The sequence below is a fragment of the Brachyistius frenatus genome, unplaced genomic scaffold (genome assembly GCF_029030835.1).
Source record: "Brachyistius frenatus isolate BFR_SWC_R1_liver_20210118 unplaced genomic scaffold, ASM2903083v1 Contig_120, whole genome shotgun sequence".
NCBI lineage: Eukaryota > Metazoa > Chordata > Actinopteri > Embiotocidae > Brachyistius > Brachyistius frenatus.
The window spans coordinates 151,869-167,522 of NW_027210719.1; the positions used below are offsets into that span (position 1 = coordinate 151,869).

Sequence of the window (15,654 nt, forward strand, 5' to 3'; positions counted from 1 at the left end):
AACTGTCTTCTCATTTGACCCTGAAAATTAAATCTGTTAGACTGACTGATACTTTGAAGCAGCAACAATAGTGTCTGTTTCTTTGCTGTCATAGTGTGACAATAACTAGAAAATATATATTTTCTTTCACAATGAAGCATGCACGTTCCATAAGTAAACCAAGCATAGCCTAGATATGCCACTGACTTGTTTTTAGATGAAGTTTGATATTTTCTTTTACTGGTATGGATTCAGTGACTCAAAACACATTCTACCAAAACTTCTGCATGAAAAACAATCTGCATTTTTTTGGGGATCAACAGCTGCAGGATATTAAATCATAAGATTATTTTTACAAAAACCAAAGAAATCAGTGCAGCTAAACATTTTCTCTGTATTTAATGTATAGAAAAACACATGTTACACATTACAATGTCAAAGGAATGCCTCTGGTCTTGTAGACACATGTTTGCATCTCCATACTTTTCTACTCACAACATGACATATTTTCAGTGTAAAAGCATACATATGTAACCCATCACAAGACACAATGTGCTCTATGTGGGCACATCAAAATAATATAATTATTCCTACAACCGGCAGTGAGTAAAGCTCTCACATATATAACGTCATCTCTTGGTGTCATGCTTTGGCTCACACTCAAGTCTAAAGTAATGCTGTGCTGTTTTTGTGATTTGGTCTCTAATAAACACTTGGGTGTTGCACACCACAGCTGCTGCCTACACGAGAAAAGTAAAGCTATTCATTCATGTTATTTGGTCATAAAGTTGTAGCTGTCTGTGGTCTGTGCTGACGCAGCAGAATTAACAACACATGGACATGTGGTTCCTTTTCACTACTAGCACTGATGCAAAGTATAGTGACAGCACAGTATATTGTAATATATAATAAAATACCCCCCAGAAGAGTCAGGAGCTACACGTATCTGCTCTTTAAGCTCAGTAGTCCCAGCTGAAGCCTCCAGACAATGTGGAAATGTTCAGAACCAATAGAATAGTGAAGAATAATGTAGGCTAAAATAAGCTACACTACGCTAAACTAAGCTAAGATTTGTATTTAGTTTACAGACATGAGAGTGACATTAATCATCTCATGCAAAGTTCAGCAAAAATAGCTATATGTTTCTCTAAAAAATAATTTATGTGTCTGAACTGTTCAGCTGATGTGACGTGAGGTTATGATTCATAATGAGACAGCAGGACTAAAACACGGAGTCAGTCAGTGGCTCAACTAAAATGATGAGGCAGCATTGTATGAATTGGAGCACTGAGCAGCCATCAGTGTGTGAGGACAACAAGAAAGAGGCAGAACACTTTAAATGTATATAAATACAATTAGATACAAAGAGATTAACAATATACTCTGCTGATGGTATTAATATACATGGTACATCACACACACAAACGCACATACATACAGTTCAATTAAAATCCTACATACACAGTAAATGCAATGATTTCACACATTTAGTCACTGTTGTGGTTTTACAACTATAGTGACAATAATTATATGATTTCAGTATCAGCTGTTAAAATAAAACTGCTTTTTAAGTGCTTTTCAGTCAGTCAACCAGAGTTGATATTTTACAGTCTTAAAGCTTTTCTATGACTTAAGCGGATGTCTGTAAAAAAAAAAAGGATGCAGGGTTTTCTCTTTTCATTGTCATCCAATGTCAAACTTTATGCTGATCATGCATAGAACAAGTCAGCTCTCATTCATTCATTTAAAATTTTCAAAAGATGCTGATTGAGTTTTGTGCCTTTTAGATCTGCGGTGGGTTTTCTACAGCTACCGCAGAGTATTCAGTCTCAGACATGTTGGAAGCCTCGATGAGGCGTGCTAAACCCGTCCTCGTAGAGTATTTGAAAATGAAGGCCTTCATGAGGTCATAGCGGTAGTTTCTGTTGATGAAGTTGTAGAGGATGGGGTTGAAACAGCAGTGGAGCAAGGACAGGCACTGGGTGAGATGTAAAGCCACGTAGATCACATTCTCCAGGCCACAGGTCAGTGGCACCAGGCCGAGCTGTGACAGCGCATCAGCCAGGAGGACGCCATGGTACGGTCCCCAGCAGGCCAGAAAAACCACAATGTAGGCCAGAATCACCCTGCGGCTCACGCGACGCTCCTGCTCCACCGGGGAAGACGATAAAGACGAAGAGGAGCGGGTGAAAGCTCTGGCCAGCAGGGCGTAAAACACCGCAATGACAGGGAAGGGGAGAACAAAGCCCAGCAGGATGAAACTCAGCTGCACTCCCACCATCCACTCCCGGGGGCTGTCCTCTGGATACACAGGCCGGCACAGCATGGTGTCCCCATGGGTTGACTTCACAGTACGCAGGAAGTAGGTGTCTGGCAAGGAGGCCACCAGAGCCAGAAGCCACACCCCTACACACGCACCACGGCGGATCAACTTCCTGCGCGCGCCTCCCTCTTCTCCGTGCTTTGTCACACATAGGTAGCGGTCCACACTCATGCAGGCCAGGAAGAAGATGCTGCCAAAGAGGTTGACGGAGAACAGCAGGTGTGTGAGTTTACATGCCACTTCCCCAAAGGGCCAGTGGCCATGCTGGGCCAGTGAACTCACCCACACAGGCAGAGTGGCGCACACACACAGATCTGCAACTGCCAGGTGAGCTATGTACGTGTGCGTCTCGTGGCGAGGGGTGGAGTCTCTTTGTGCACGGATGTTTACCCAGAGCACCAGAGCGTTCGCAGCCAGACCGATGACAAAGATGAACGTGTAGAGGACACACATTGAGTACAGCAGAGCGCTGCGGTTGAACGTAGAGGCACACACCATTGTGCCCACACTTGATATGTTGCTAAATGTTTCAGAGAAGTTGAATTCCCCAAGCGTCTCCCACAGGTCCTCCAGATCGCTGGTGCTTATACTCATTTTTCGGCACTGGAAGAGGACCACAGACCACTGGGAGGTAACACACACCACCTCTGACTGGGATAGATCCTGTAAAAACAAGACATTAACTTATCATTTGTTGTAACATACATTCATCTTGATAAAATTCCAGCCTCTAAACGCTCGCAATTTTTTATGTAACCTTGTGGTATCATATTTAAGAAGCAATATGGTGTTGCATAAAGCACGGCTTATTTGACTCATGTGGACTGAATGAGCTAATAAAACATAAACCCAGTTGCGGTATGCCACCAGATCCTGAAGAATCTTAATGCGGTTAACTTGTTAAAACACTGCTTTCATGAGTTAATAGAGGCTCTCTGTTATCGTGTCACAAACACTGGAGTTTTCTGTGATTGATGTGCAGTCAGGGGGCACCACAATAAATGTTTACATTAGCTCCACTAGCAGAGAGTGCAGATTAGACATAAGGAAGTGGGATCGAGAAGTCCAAACAGGGTGTATTTCCGGAGTGTTCCAGGCATTCCAAGATAAAGCGCTGGTCAGGGTGGGAAATCTGATGCCACTTTAAATAAACTTTTCCTTTAACGTGCTTGTTATTTAAGAAAAAACAAATCCTATGTTTCTTTTTCTGCTCATGAAGAAGGCAATGAGAGGGCAAGAGATCAGCTGTCATCACTCAGATGATCAAAGAAAAAGGCTGTGCAAAACCTGCAATACGTCATTTTACAACATCTGATTCTCATAACACAGGAACACATGCACACAATTTCAAATACAGGGTAGATATGCAGACATTAAAATTAATGAAACGGTATGGCGCAGTACAGAAGTAGTAGTTTGGAGCCCCTTGGCATGCCAATAACCTGCCATGATTCTGTTAAACCTGATGAAACGTTCACCTCTGAAAGGCCTACATTCATAGTATTTTTGTTTTGCTGTGATGTCTCTCTCAGTTAACTGTCAGCTTGCCACAGTGTGAACGATCAGAGGTGAAAGGTGATAGATCAAAACCAGAACACGAGTGACTTAACCCCACTGGTGCCCCTAACTGACTTCTACGCCCACAGAGTGAATTGTGTGCAGAAATCAGCGGGAGGCTTGACGCCTGCAAAACAGTCCAGCAATGGTTTAAAACGAGGGTCACCGACGAGTGGGTGACACAGCACACCAGAGAGCAGTGAAATGTGACCGCGTCAGACATCTGTCTGCGTAGGAGACTTGCGCTGTACAGAGGATAATTGGCACAAAGTCACAGAGGATGATGAAAGAAAAAAGCCAAGGTGAAAATAAGTATAAACAAAGAACACCTGGAACATATTAGGATGTGCAGCTGTCTCATGAGGGTCATGTCTGCACTCACTTTGTGTATTTCCATTTTACACCTCTGCTACACCACATTTCAGGTCATAGTTCATAGTTATAGATTAAACTAGCCAGGATGTAAAGTAGATAAAAATTCTGTTCTGATCATCTACCAATGGTAACAATCAAAGGATGTAGGGACTGGGTTTAGATGATATTACAAAATACTGTGAGATGAAACAAATATATAACTCACTGGAGATTTTGTGATACTGATAACTTTGCTCTTTTCTATTTTATCTGAGTGTTCTTGGCATTGGAGGCAATGTTGGAAAATATTGAGCATAACTGCTTTATTTGTTTTTTATTAGATTTTAGATTTTTATTAGATTTTTTTTTTATTAGATTTTTGTATCAATACCTACAAAATTTATTTCAGATATCTAGCCAAAAACAGCCATTCAAATCTGGTTAATGTATCTGTTAAAAGCTCATGATATAAAATCACTTACTGCAATCTAACATGGGCCAATGTTGGATTTTTTTTTTTTTTTTTACTAATTTAAAAACGAGGATTTAGCCTAAGGGATTTTTTTTTTTTTATGTTTGGAATTGCTACTTTTATACATCAATTAATCTCAGTACGATTTATGCCACTACCTGTGATAACGCTGTTTAAAGAGATGTCAGATACCTCACTCATTTTTACTTTGAATTACTTTGAGACCAGGCAGTGCCATTCATTCTAATGGAGGGATTTGCTAAACAGAGATAATCCCTCACAATGGTTTGTCTAATTCTGTTATATTATATGGAAAAGACCTGGAGGTGCCAGGTAGCCCCACAGGCTTCAAGCTAATTAACCTTTTAACACACACCCCAACAGATAACACACACAGTGCAGGAAGCCCATCTCTCCCGCTCTCTGACTGGATCTCCCCGTGTCTCTTCTGTCCCCTTGTTTAGCCCGCTACAGCATCCAGCTACAAATTAGGCGAAAGCCTCTTTTGTTTCCCAATACACAGAAAATAAAAGCGATTGAAGGCCATTTTTATGTGGAAATGCTGACGTGCAGGTGCAACATGTTTGTCAGAAGTTTATCCTGTCAGTCTTGATCTGCAGGCTTTGCCATGGCATCAAATCGTCACCCATTTATGACTGGACATAATGTTTCCGCGTAGATTAACAGAAAAAGTGTTGTTTTGTGCGTCATTACGCACAAACACAAAATCCAACGAAAGATCCCAGACTGGTGGTGACGGCAATCACATACAATGTCATTGTTGCCATTGTTGATTTATATCAGACTGGAAACAAACTTCTGTTATCAGATTTGGGCTGCCTATACAGAAGCCTGACTGACTTTGAGTTTGAAGAGGCAAATAAACAGATTGGCAAAGATTCGTTGGAGAGATGGAGAGCAAGAAAAGTGTTTCTAATGTTATTAAACAAGTACTTTCTCTTTCCGTTCAAGTTTTAGTATTTAGGACCGATTCTACGCCGTGTTAGTATCTCTAACAATAAATAGTAAATAAAACAGTTAAAATGTATTTCTTTAAACTACTAAATAGTTTGTTATGAGAGTTAAGTAGTGAACATCGTATATCGAGCATCACATGGACCTTCAAAGAGGTGTTAAAATGCCAAAAAACTACACTTTTTCTCCCCAACGACAGCTCCTCCAAGCGACTTACCTGTTTTGTCTTTCTCCCTCTGAAATCTGAAATTGGCTTGCGGTTAGATTTGATGTTGAAGTATAACTTCAGCCCCACAGCAGGAAACTTGTGTGTGCTTTCCTCCGCCTCCTTAGATGAATGTGAATCTGTTCCTTGTTCTGCACTTGCTGATACTCTGAAGGGCTACGCCTCCAAGGCTGGTCCTACCAGCAATGCGTGTTGACATGGCATCACATCAGGCGTTCAATAAACCGTCAGGCAGCCCGTTCGGTTTCGGCCACAGAATGAAAAACCGCCGAATTTCCTGCTTACAACGCCCCGTATATTTAATACAGCATTTAATGTTGCATTTCTAAACGTTATTCATCAGGCAAATTATTTATGGCATGCAGGTCTATTCATGTCCTTCATGCCTGAATAATGTTTTGTGAATTTATTCTTGTGTGAGCCAAACCAAACGTCTTATGTATACTGTACTGCTTTTTTTTTTTTTTTTTTTTTTTTTAATGTCTATCATGTAGCAGAAATCCAATAATATTGCATGGAAACTGAAGAAATATTAAAATGTATATACATACCCTATTAAAATGTTGCATGCAACATTAAGCTTTAACCTGCTTTTGTTCTGGCATGCAGGCTATAGCCAACTTTTTTTTATTCTAAACTTAGTATGCAGCACAATATTTCATATATTTCTGACAAGTATCTGCAGGCATGTTTAGTGCTTTTTGTTTATTTTTTGTTTTATGATTTTCTTTTCCTGGTGTTTACTATGTTGTATGTTAAATTCAAGTTTTTGTAAGACATACAAGTCTAAAATAATATGCAATAGGCATATAGTCTGATTGTGAAATCAGTAGAAAAGTGGATATAATCAAAAAGAACATTCTATTATCGTAGGATTTCTGATTTACATTAAGTCTCTTAGCATTTTAAATGACACTGGATTTTTATAAAATAATGCAAACCTGTAAACCCCTACATGCAGGTAATATGTATAATATGCATAATAGCCTATGCAACACACATAAACCATTCAAGTTCAACTCCTCGTACTCCCTACAGCACACCACCCCAATTACCTAAATATGAAAGCAAAGTTTCAGACATTGGTAAACCACATCCACTGACTTCAGCTTCCACCCAAAACCAACAGAGGTTGAACCCAACGATCAGGACCACGGAGGTAACTGAAAACACCCTCTGAATAACGAACAAAACCGAAAACCAGAGGCATGATTTGGCTCATATTCTAATCTGATCAAGGAAGGTTTTCTGAATTTTAATAATTAATGTTATCCTTGTTCTGAAAACTGAACTACGACATCAGCTGCAGGAGCTTTGTTGTTTCATTGTCTTTTGAGCCTTATTCAGTCTCATTTCAGGAAGAGTCTTTGGAAGCAGGACAAAGCAGTGTGGGAAGCTCATGTGTTTACTGAAAGCAGCTGAAAGCTCACCTGCAACTCTGGTGGCCTCAGTTGCTCCCACCAGGGCAATTAACCCCAAGTTCAATACAAAGAGAGGATCACAAAAAAGTAGAAAGTGTGGAATTATATTTAAGGAATGCACTGATAGATGATGTTTGCCTTGTTAAAGCATGATAATATACTTTGATCAAGGTCAGAGGAAAATAACTATTTTTGAGTCATGTTTGACGAGCAAAGTATTGACTTAACCAGGTACAATGTGTCAAGCACGTTTCCTTATGAAAACCATATCGTTGACTTGCACAGGTCACCCAACTAAAGTTTATTATGACTGTAAGTCTTGAATTCAGTGATGAAATGCAGCCAGCAGGCTACTCTGACCTCATTAAAGAGCAAAGAAGTGAAGTCAGTTTCAATGAGGCTTTAAAGAGAGCTCCCACTACGCACGCATACCCATTGTCCTCCATATCAGAAGCATCAGGGGGGATTTGTAAGCCTTTCTGATAAGCATCCGTAGCCCGCAGACTGCTGCCAACCTCTGTTCTGCAGTCCTCATTCACATGAAGGCCTGAGTGGGAACAGTAGGGATGTGTGTGTGTGTGTGTGTGTGTGTGTGTGTGTGTGTGTGTGTGTGTGTGTGTGTGTGTGTGTGTGTGTGTGTGTGTGTGTGTGTGTGTGTGTGTGTGTGTGTGTGTGTGTGTGTGGTGTTTGAGAAAAGAGCATTGGTTACCATATACTTTCCACTGGCAAAAAATACACTCAATAAGAATCTAACTAGAATCAGATTGAATAGGATTACTTCAGATACATTTTGAATGATGCAAAATCCCGGACACAAACATAAACAAACAACAATAAGGTAAAACCAAACACCTTTTAATGTGTCAGCGAAAATGAAATTAAGTTACACAAAAAGAGTAGCTTTGCCAAAAAGAATAGCTTATCAACTAAAATTGTATGACACAGTACGTTTGTGATGGCTTTACGATTTGTTTTGGCCGCCCCCAAGTAGAAGAATAGCAGTTACTTTAGCTTTAATAATTCTATAATTCCATTTTGTTTAAAGTCATCCTTCCCTTGAAAATAATCATGGAATATATACGACAACTAATGAATATCTTACAATTCTGCAAGAATACTGACAAGTTTTTATTTTCTTCATATGAATCTAAAATTGAAAGATCGAGGGTATCTTGTGCCGTGAAAACTTTAAAGCTCTTTCGTAGATAACTTTGTCAGGCTGTAATTTAGTCAAATCCACTTGTAAAATCCACTCCTTGGTTGCTGACTTTTGTTCTGTTTGTGTGTTCTGTTTGTGTGTTTACCCTCAAAACAAGACATCCAGAGTTATCTGTCACTAAAAAGAGTTATTATTTTCTATCATTCAAGTAAAATGTAGGGGAATGAATTGAGCTACTCTCCTCTAAAAGTATTTTAGACAAGGCCAAGTTTACAACAAACAGGAGATAAGGATATCAAAAGGGATTGGCAACTACAAGAAACGGAAACAGGGTTGCAAAAACTTAAAAGAAAGGGTGGGTGTAGTTGTGGATGAGAAAAGCAAAGAGAAAGTTTGCAAGAGTTTTAAACGACTGCTACTTCTATTGTTGTCTAGTTCTGTGTCATGGTGGTGGGTCTGAGAGACAGTCTATTTTCGTGCAAATGTCTATTCAGAGGGTCCCCCTCAAACTTTCTCAACCACATTGTTATTAGTCAAGCTCCCCTCCTGCTCAGAGGCTCCCTCCTGCATTTTTTTTCTGCTCCCTCACATTCCTGCTTATTCCCTGCTCTAACCTCACTCATTTTTCACTTAATTACGTATTCATTTATAATTACCTGTCAAACAGAGAAGGGTTTGCGCGAGTGAAGCTGAAAGCAGCATGTACGAGGAGTGGATTGAGCTTGTCAAGGAGTGTGTGAACATGGGGGAGACCACTGGAACCTTTTAAAACAATTCAACGGACAAAAGGTTGAAAGCCATTTGATAAATTGGCTTCCAATTTTTTAGTGAGTGAGACAGTTTTTTCCTCATTGCTCAGATTCTCAGCACTCTAGATGAGGTGATCTTTTGTGTCTCTCCGGGATCTGTTCATGCAGGTGCATGTTTGGCAGGAAGACTGCGTCCCTGTCAGGGAAATGTAGCAATCAAGGCATTCCTCACATTGACAGAGCATCCCTTACACCAGCTCATGAATGTCAGTGAAACCTGAGAGCTGCTCAGATGTCAAACATGCACCAAAAAAGAAAAAAAAGGTGAAAATATATCAAAGAAGCTTTGTGTTAAACAGAGATGTGAAATAGATTTTACACTTCCATTAAACGATTTTTCTGGCCACTTGGGGGCAGTAAAACAGGCAGCCCTTGAATATTATAAGCTTTTACGATAATATGGAAAACATATTAGCAAACAATGGACTCTTTAAACACCCAACACAAAGAGAGCAGGCCCTGACCACCTGGGAAATGTATCCTGTACTTACTCTCCTTTTTGCTTTACACCAACTCCTGAGGGAAATATTCAGCTGAATGCTCTGCTATGTTTACCTGCTAGTTACGAAACTGTCTGTGGGCTTAAAATGGCTTGTTTGGAGCTTTTTCACTGAAAAGAGATGCGTCATGTGGATGGAAACAAAGCTGATGAGAGCAGTAAGAGTGAACTAAATTGTGGGGTGAAAAAACCAATACAATCAGCTGAAAGATCCTAAAACACTATAAAAATCTAAAGGGAACTGTAATTTTAACTAATTTTCTGTGGATTCATCACACGGAGACTGTTCACATTTCATGAAATGAACAGACCCCATTTTCTATTAGAAGAGTATCGTACAGCAGCTTTAATCTTTTCCATTGTTTTCCACTTGTTTTTTGGAAGCGCTTTCTCTTTGCTCTCCCTCTATCTCTTTCTTTTTCATACCTCATTGAATCTGTCAGTGCCTTCAAGCTTTGCCGTGGACCATGACGGCCTACAGCTCATATAGTCCATTTACTTTGTCTATCATCTCTGTAACTCAGACCAAAAACAAGTTCTGCTTTACTCTGCTCACCCTCACCTTTTCTCTACTTTTGCACACATACACCAACATACACATTCATGTTCAATAATATGTGTCAGGTCACTGGGATCATGAAGAGGATGGGTAATAGCTGAGAAAAAGCCTTGCTCCAGGGGACAGTGTCCAGTATGGATTAGTGAATGACAGAATCTGTTCACAGGCTGCATGAGAAGGTGTTCTTCGAACTGCGTACCCCGGGGTCTGGAGCTCGAATCTAGTAATTCAATCCTGACAATCCTGATATGTGCTTTTCTAACACACCGTCTTTCCATGCTGCTGACACAGGGTTCACAGATATGGTGGGTAACTTTCACCCCTATTGTCCTGTCACCCTAAATGACAAATGGACCATCAGCACAGCTGGAATGCAGTGGTGTTTTGGAGAAGCCTGCAGCAATAGCTTCACCAACTACACTACCCGTTGGTGTCTCGCAGGAATATGGCTGTACATGAAGGCCTCAGTGCTGACGTATTGCTACGAAGATCAAGTTCAGCTCAAGTTTGAAACTTTTTAAGTTGTGTCAACAGTCTCATTTAACATAGACAAGGTGACATTTCAATTGCAAATGTGAAATGTCAAGTTTTTTTTTAACAGCATGAGCACTGAAGGAAAACCAAACACTGCAGGCTTTATTGGGTATAAACACAATTCCATTGCGTTCAAACAAGTTAATGGAATAAATAGTCCAGATAAACATGTTAGCCGAATGAAGCCTGACTCAGTTTATTGGAAAAAGATCTAAATAGCGATACATTGTAAATATCATGTCCTTTAAAAAGAAATGCCCCTGCAGCAGTAAATGATTGATCAAAATCACACAAGCAAACTGCGATGGAAAATTACTGCAAGCCATTTTTCTCCAGTCCAGGTGGTTTCCATTCAAGGCCTCGCCACCAATCGCACACACATAAGTGAACGCTGCACTGCAGGGAGATTACCAGGATGTGGCGAGCCATGCAGCATCTGGAGTAGAGCCCCGTTTGCCTCGAGCTCCTCGTGAGGGGCAGTCGCACTAGCACTCCCATTCATCTACTCTTTCTCATAGTTTCATCTATAACCCTGCTCCTAGTTACAGATATTAAACACAGACGAAAACATATGCAGCCATTTGTAGTCTTTCATTGTTCGTACCGATGTGTGACAGTGGCAGAAATATCCGAGGGAGATAGAAAGAAGGTAGAAACGAAAGAGAAGTCATAATCGGAGCGAAGGATGAAACAGGAGTGAGCGACAGGATGTGCTGTGTTCACCATGTGTCTGTTTCTCCCATCACTCTGCAGCATGTGGTGGAGATAGTAGAGATCTGCTTTTCATTACAATATAGGAAAGGGTTTAAAGAGGAGCCTATCGGCTGACTGCAGTCTTAACCCTGTCACTCTGATGCCCCTAACCACCAAAAGCCCTCCGTGAACCTCCCTGCAGCCACACTCAACCTTGGCTTGTAAATACGAAACAGCTTTGCTGCCTCACGTCAGCCTCACAGTACCAGGCACCCCATACATCAGAGCCTGAATGGAAGCCGAGAGCGTGATGTTCATCCATTCATCAAAACCACGATAGCAGGCAGGCCCTCTGTGGAAGTTACAAAGTTGCAAAGCGCAGGCTTGCCTGAGTCCCGTCACTGCCAGCCGAGCTGAGTAAAGTGCTTGTCAGGAGTTTAATTTGTGTTCATATGTGGTGAACTACAGTCCAATCCCCCCGAGAAATACTCCGCAGTGAACATTCGAATCCCCACTGAGCAAAAGATGTGTGAAAAGTCCCATTGTGGTAAAAGTTTCCTGTGTATTTTCACATCGGTGAGAGGAGAAGAGTAACACAAAAGAAGGATGGAAATGAGGATAAAATGAACAACGGATGAAAGACACATCCTGCAGAGGTTCATGAAAAGAGGAAGGAGGTGGTGTTTGTTGTTATTTTTTCACCCGTGTTTTTCCCTTCTTATATGGACTTTGTATAGAACTCCTTGGCTCCATTTGTGGTCATGTTCCTCCACAGCTGTTGTAGTCAACCCTCTTTATATATTTTGTCCAACCAGCTGTTCAGACTGTGATCATAAGCATCCAGCTTTAGAGGCCTGAGAGGTTTATCTTTGATGCACACACAAATACACACACACACACGTGTGTACTCATGCAAGTAGTTAAGCCCTAAATTTATGAAAAAATAAAACCATCAAAATGCTTTATTTCCCATCATGCCGAAGGAGGATCGAGCTGAAATATGTTGTCTACTGTGCCAGGTATGCAGTCCATTTAACGGCAAGTTATTCCCTAAAAAAAAAATATATATATATATATATATATATATATTTTAACAATGTGGTATATTTGATGAAGAGAAATGTAAAGAAGCGTTTTCTCAGACAGAATTTTTTTCTTTAACAACACTGTGGGAATAGATTGGAATGGAAGTTGGAAGAACAACTTGATTTAAGACGATACTTTGGGGGATGATTGTGCTCAGATGTCAGTGTGAATTCCTCCGTTCCATAATGATGCGGAACATACAATGGGCACTCTGTGACTCAAAGGTAAAGGGCGTAGTTGGAAAGTTAGCAACAGTAGTTCTTCATTACAAACCTTTCCTGCTGCCAATCTTAATAGAGCTGTCCTGAAGTGTGCCTCACCTTCCTCATGATCCTTCATCCACTCTTACACACAGGCAAAGTTCAAGAAGCTGCATTTTTTTTTTTTTGAGGCATGATTGATTGGTTTTTAATGAGACCCCTGAAAGAGTGAGAGGATGGATGATATAAATGATTTGCCTTACAATCTCTCTTTTTCTCTCTTTCTTGCTCTCCCTGTCTGTTGTGGGTCATAGTATTTAATGGTTGGCCTGTCGTTAACCCTGTGACATCTGGTGCAAACACAGCAGTCGATTTATGGCCTAATCAAAACACCCAAAAGTCAACGAAGTACAATTAATCACATCTGGTTCACAGCAGTCCAAGATTAAGAAGAGATGTTTTATGCCATATATATTTTTTTTAATCATATTTACAATTCTTTAAAAAGAAGTTTGACATATGAAAATTACACTTAGTCACTCTCATTATGCAGCAGAATTAGCAGCTGGTTAGCGTAGCTAAGCACAACGACTGTAAATAAAAGGAAACAATAAACCTGCATCTGTTCAAAGGATACAAAATTGGCGTATTGGTTATTGTGAATGCATTAACATATTATGTTTATGATGTTACAAAGCCTTTTATATTAATTATTGTTATCCATCACCTGCAACCCTCTCTAACTGACATGATGACACAAGTAGGTGCAGCTAGGATAGTGTACTATATGATACAGGTCATTGGTGGAATCTACAGCAATATTGCACATTGCTTTCTGACATTAAAAATACTTCACAAAATGTCAAACTGTATTCCCAGGCCAAAGTTATTAAAACATGGGGAAAAGATGAGAAGTCAGAGAAGTCCACTAGATCTCAGACTTCATCTTCAACATTAGTTTCCTGTTTTATCTGAATAAATGTGTCCATTAGAGCTTTTAGTGAAGCAGGATTGTTCTTCCGGAGACTCTTTTCCATGCCTGGTACAAGACGGTGCCCATTTCCTCCCATTGAACCAGCCAAAAATGGCCTTCCCTGCAGCCAGGGTGGGAGAACTGGGATGGACAATGGGAGAGCAGGATGGACATCAAATCAGAGAGTGTGGTATAGCCCTTACATACATAAACACTTTATGCCCACAAACCCGGCCATTTTAACGCCAACATTATGGATTTCTGTCTGGGGCAATGATGTCTATAGAAATAGTGCTTCTCAAAATGTTCTGGTTATAACCATGTTAATGATAGAGTATACATCTGCTGATGCAAATATTTTAATTATAAGGATGAAGCAAATTAGCACATAATGACTCGCACATTTGAAACACTTTAGAGTCAAGAAATCGTTCAACCACAGTCATCTCCGTCTCGTTTAATGTGGTAAAAGAGAGATTAGCTAAGAAGTCTTGTCAAGTCTTAGCGCCATATTTAATTAATTAAATATCTCACACAGGTCAGTAGTTAACTCAGGATCACTAAATTTCTTCTCTGTTTTCTGACAACAACAGAAGGACAGGATCTGGAAATGTTGTGGCCACAGAGACAGGTGATTATGAGACCGAACCTGACGCAACGCAAACAAACACACGGTCACCTTGAGAAACCTCAGCTGTGAAATATACACGGCATCGAGTTCCTACATGTCAGAGGCTGTGGTCTGGACATCAGAGTGCAAGGCCATTTCCTTAAGTGTGCCTCAGCCCCTCTATCCCCCACCCTGTCTCATTTCCTCTATACCCAAACAAAAGCAGCTTCTCTGGGAAAAGTGCTCAGCCACTTGTGTTTCTTTGCAGAGTTCAGTCCTGCATGCAAGCAGACCTTTTTCAGTCTGTTTACAAGTTACAGAACCCTTCAGCTTCAACCAGATGTGCGCGTGAAATGACTGATTTGTTCAAAATAACCAGTCTGAAACAAAGTACTTACAACAGACATGAACTCAGCTCACCCAAACATCCAAGTCAAAGCTCAAACAAAAAACATCAAGAGGCAAAGTGCAAGCTTTACTTGACAAGGAGCGCTCATCACTACCCTCCAGCTTTGATCTGTCTCTCGGATAAGACCTGGTTTCCCCAGGTGGATTCCCACTGTCAGGCTCCATGTTTAGCATGCTTTTGCTGGAATCCCTTTTCCCCATCAAAGTAATCACAGGGAGTATTGCTGGAGGAGGGTTAGTCCCAAGAGAGACCAGGAGAATTGGGTGGGGTGTGTTTAGAGGAGGGAGGGAAATATGTGACGGTCACAGCTCAAATCCTCCACTTTCAGGAAGTTAACATTGGAGTCAGTTAAACAATGAGGTAGAACATTTGTAGATTCACTTGAAGTGGTGACAAAATAAATTTGCACAAGGACAGACTTTTAGCCAACTGACAGACCTGCTTCCACTTAACATTTAAAGCATTGTGATTATGTACAATACCAAGTATTAAAAGTCAGACTGAAATTTTACATTTTTACACAACCAGGGTTACTATAAATTATAAAAGCAGATAGCCTTTTCCTCCGATAGGTTTCAAAAACCTTGAAGTGCACAACTTGTGACCAAATACAAGGAATGTCTGTACTTCTAAAGAGACCGATGAGAAGCTCATTACACGTTATCTAAATAAGCCCCATTAAGACTTCTTTACACTACCATAGGCGAAACCCAGGACATGAACCAATCAGGAAAGTGTAATCCAAAAAGATAAATCAGATTAAATCAGCTTTATTCATCACGGTAGAAAAAGACCAACATTTAATTAGCCCCTCTC

General features: G+C 40.5%; 1 protein-coding gene across 1 annotated transcript; it reads right to left on the minus strand.

Annotated features, from left to right (window-relative positions):
• Positions 1–353: 353 nt before the first annotated feature.
• On the minus strand, positions 354–5,983 carry ackr3a (atypical chemokine receptor 3a). The gene is made up of 2 exons (XM_069713635.1): positions 5,878–5,983; positions 354–2,965 (listed from the first exon to the last, which is right to left on the minus strand). Exon 2 carries the CDS (start codon positions 2,894–2,896, stop codon positions 1,763–1,765), a length of 1,134 nt encoding a protein of 377 aa, XP_069569736.1. The 5' UTR covers positions 2,897–2,965; positions 5,878–5,983; the 3' UTR covers positions 354–1,762.
• Positions 5,984–15,654: the final 9,671 nt, after the last annotated feature.

What these genes read in the sequence shown, in the direction of transcription:
- ackr3a (XM_069713635.1), bottom strand. Translation starts at nt 2,896, where the DNA reads ATGAGTATAAGCACCAGCGATCTGGAGGACCTGTGGGAGACGCTTGGG.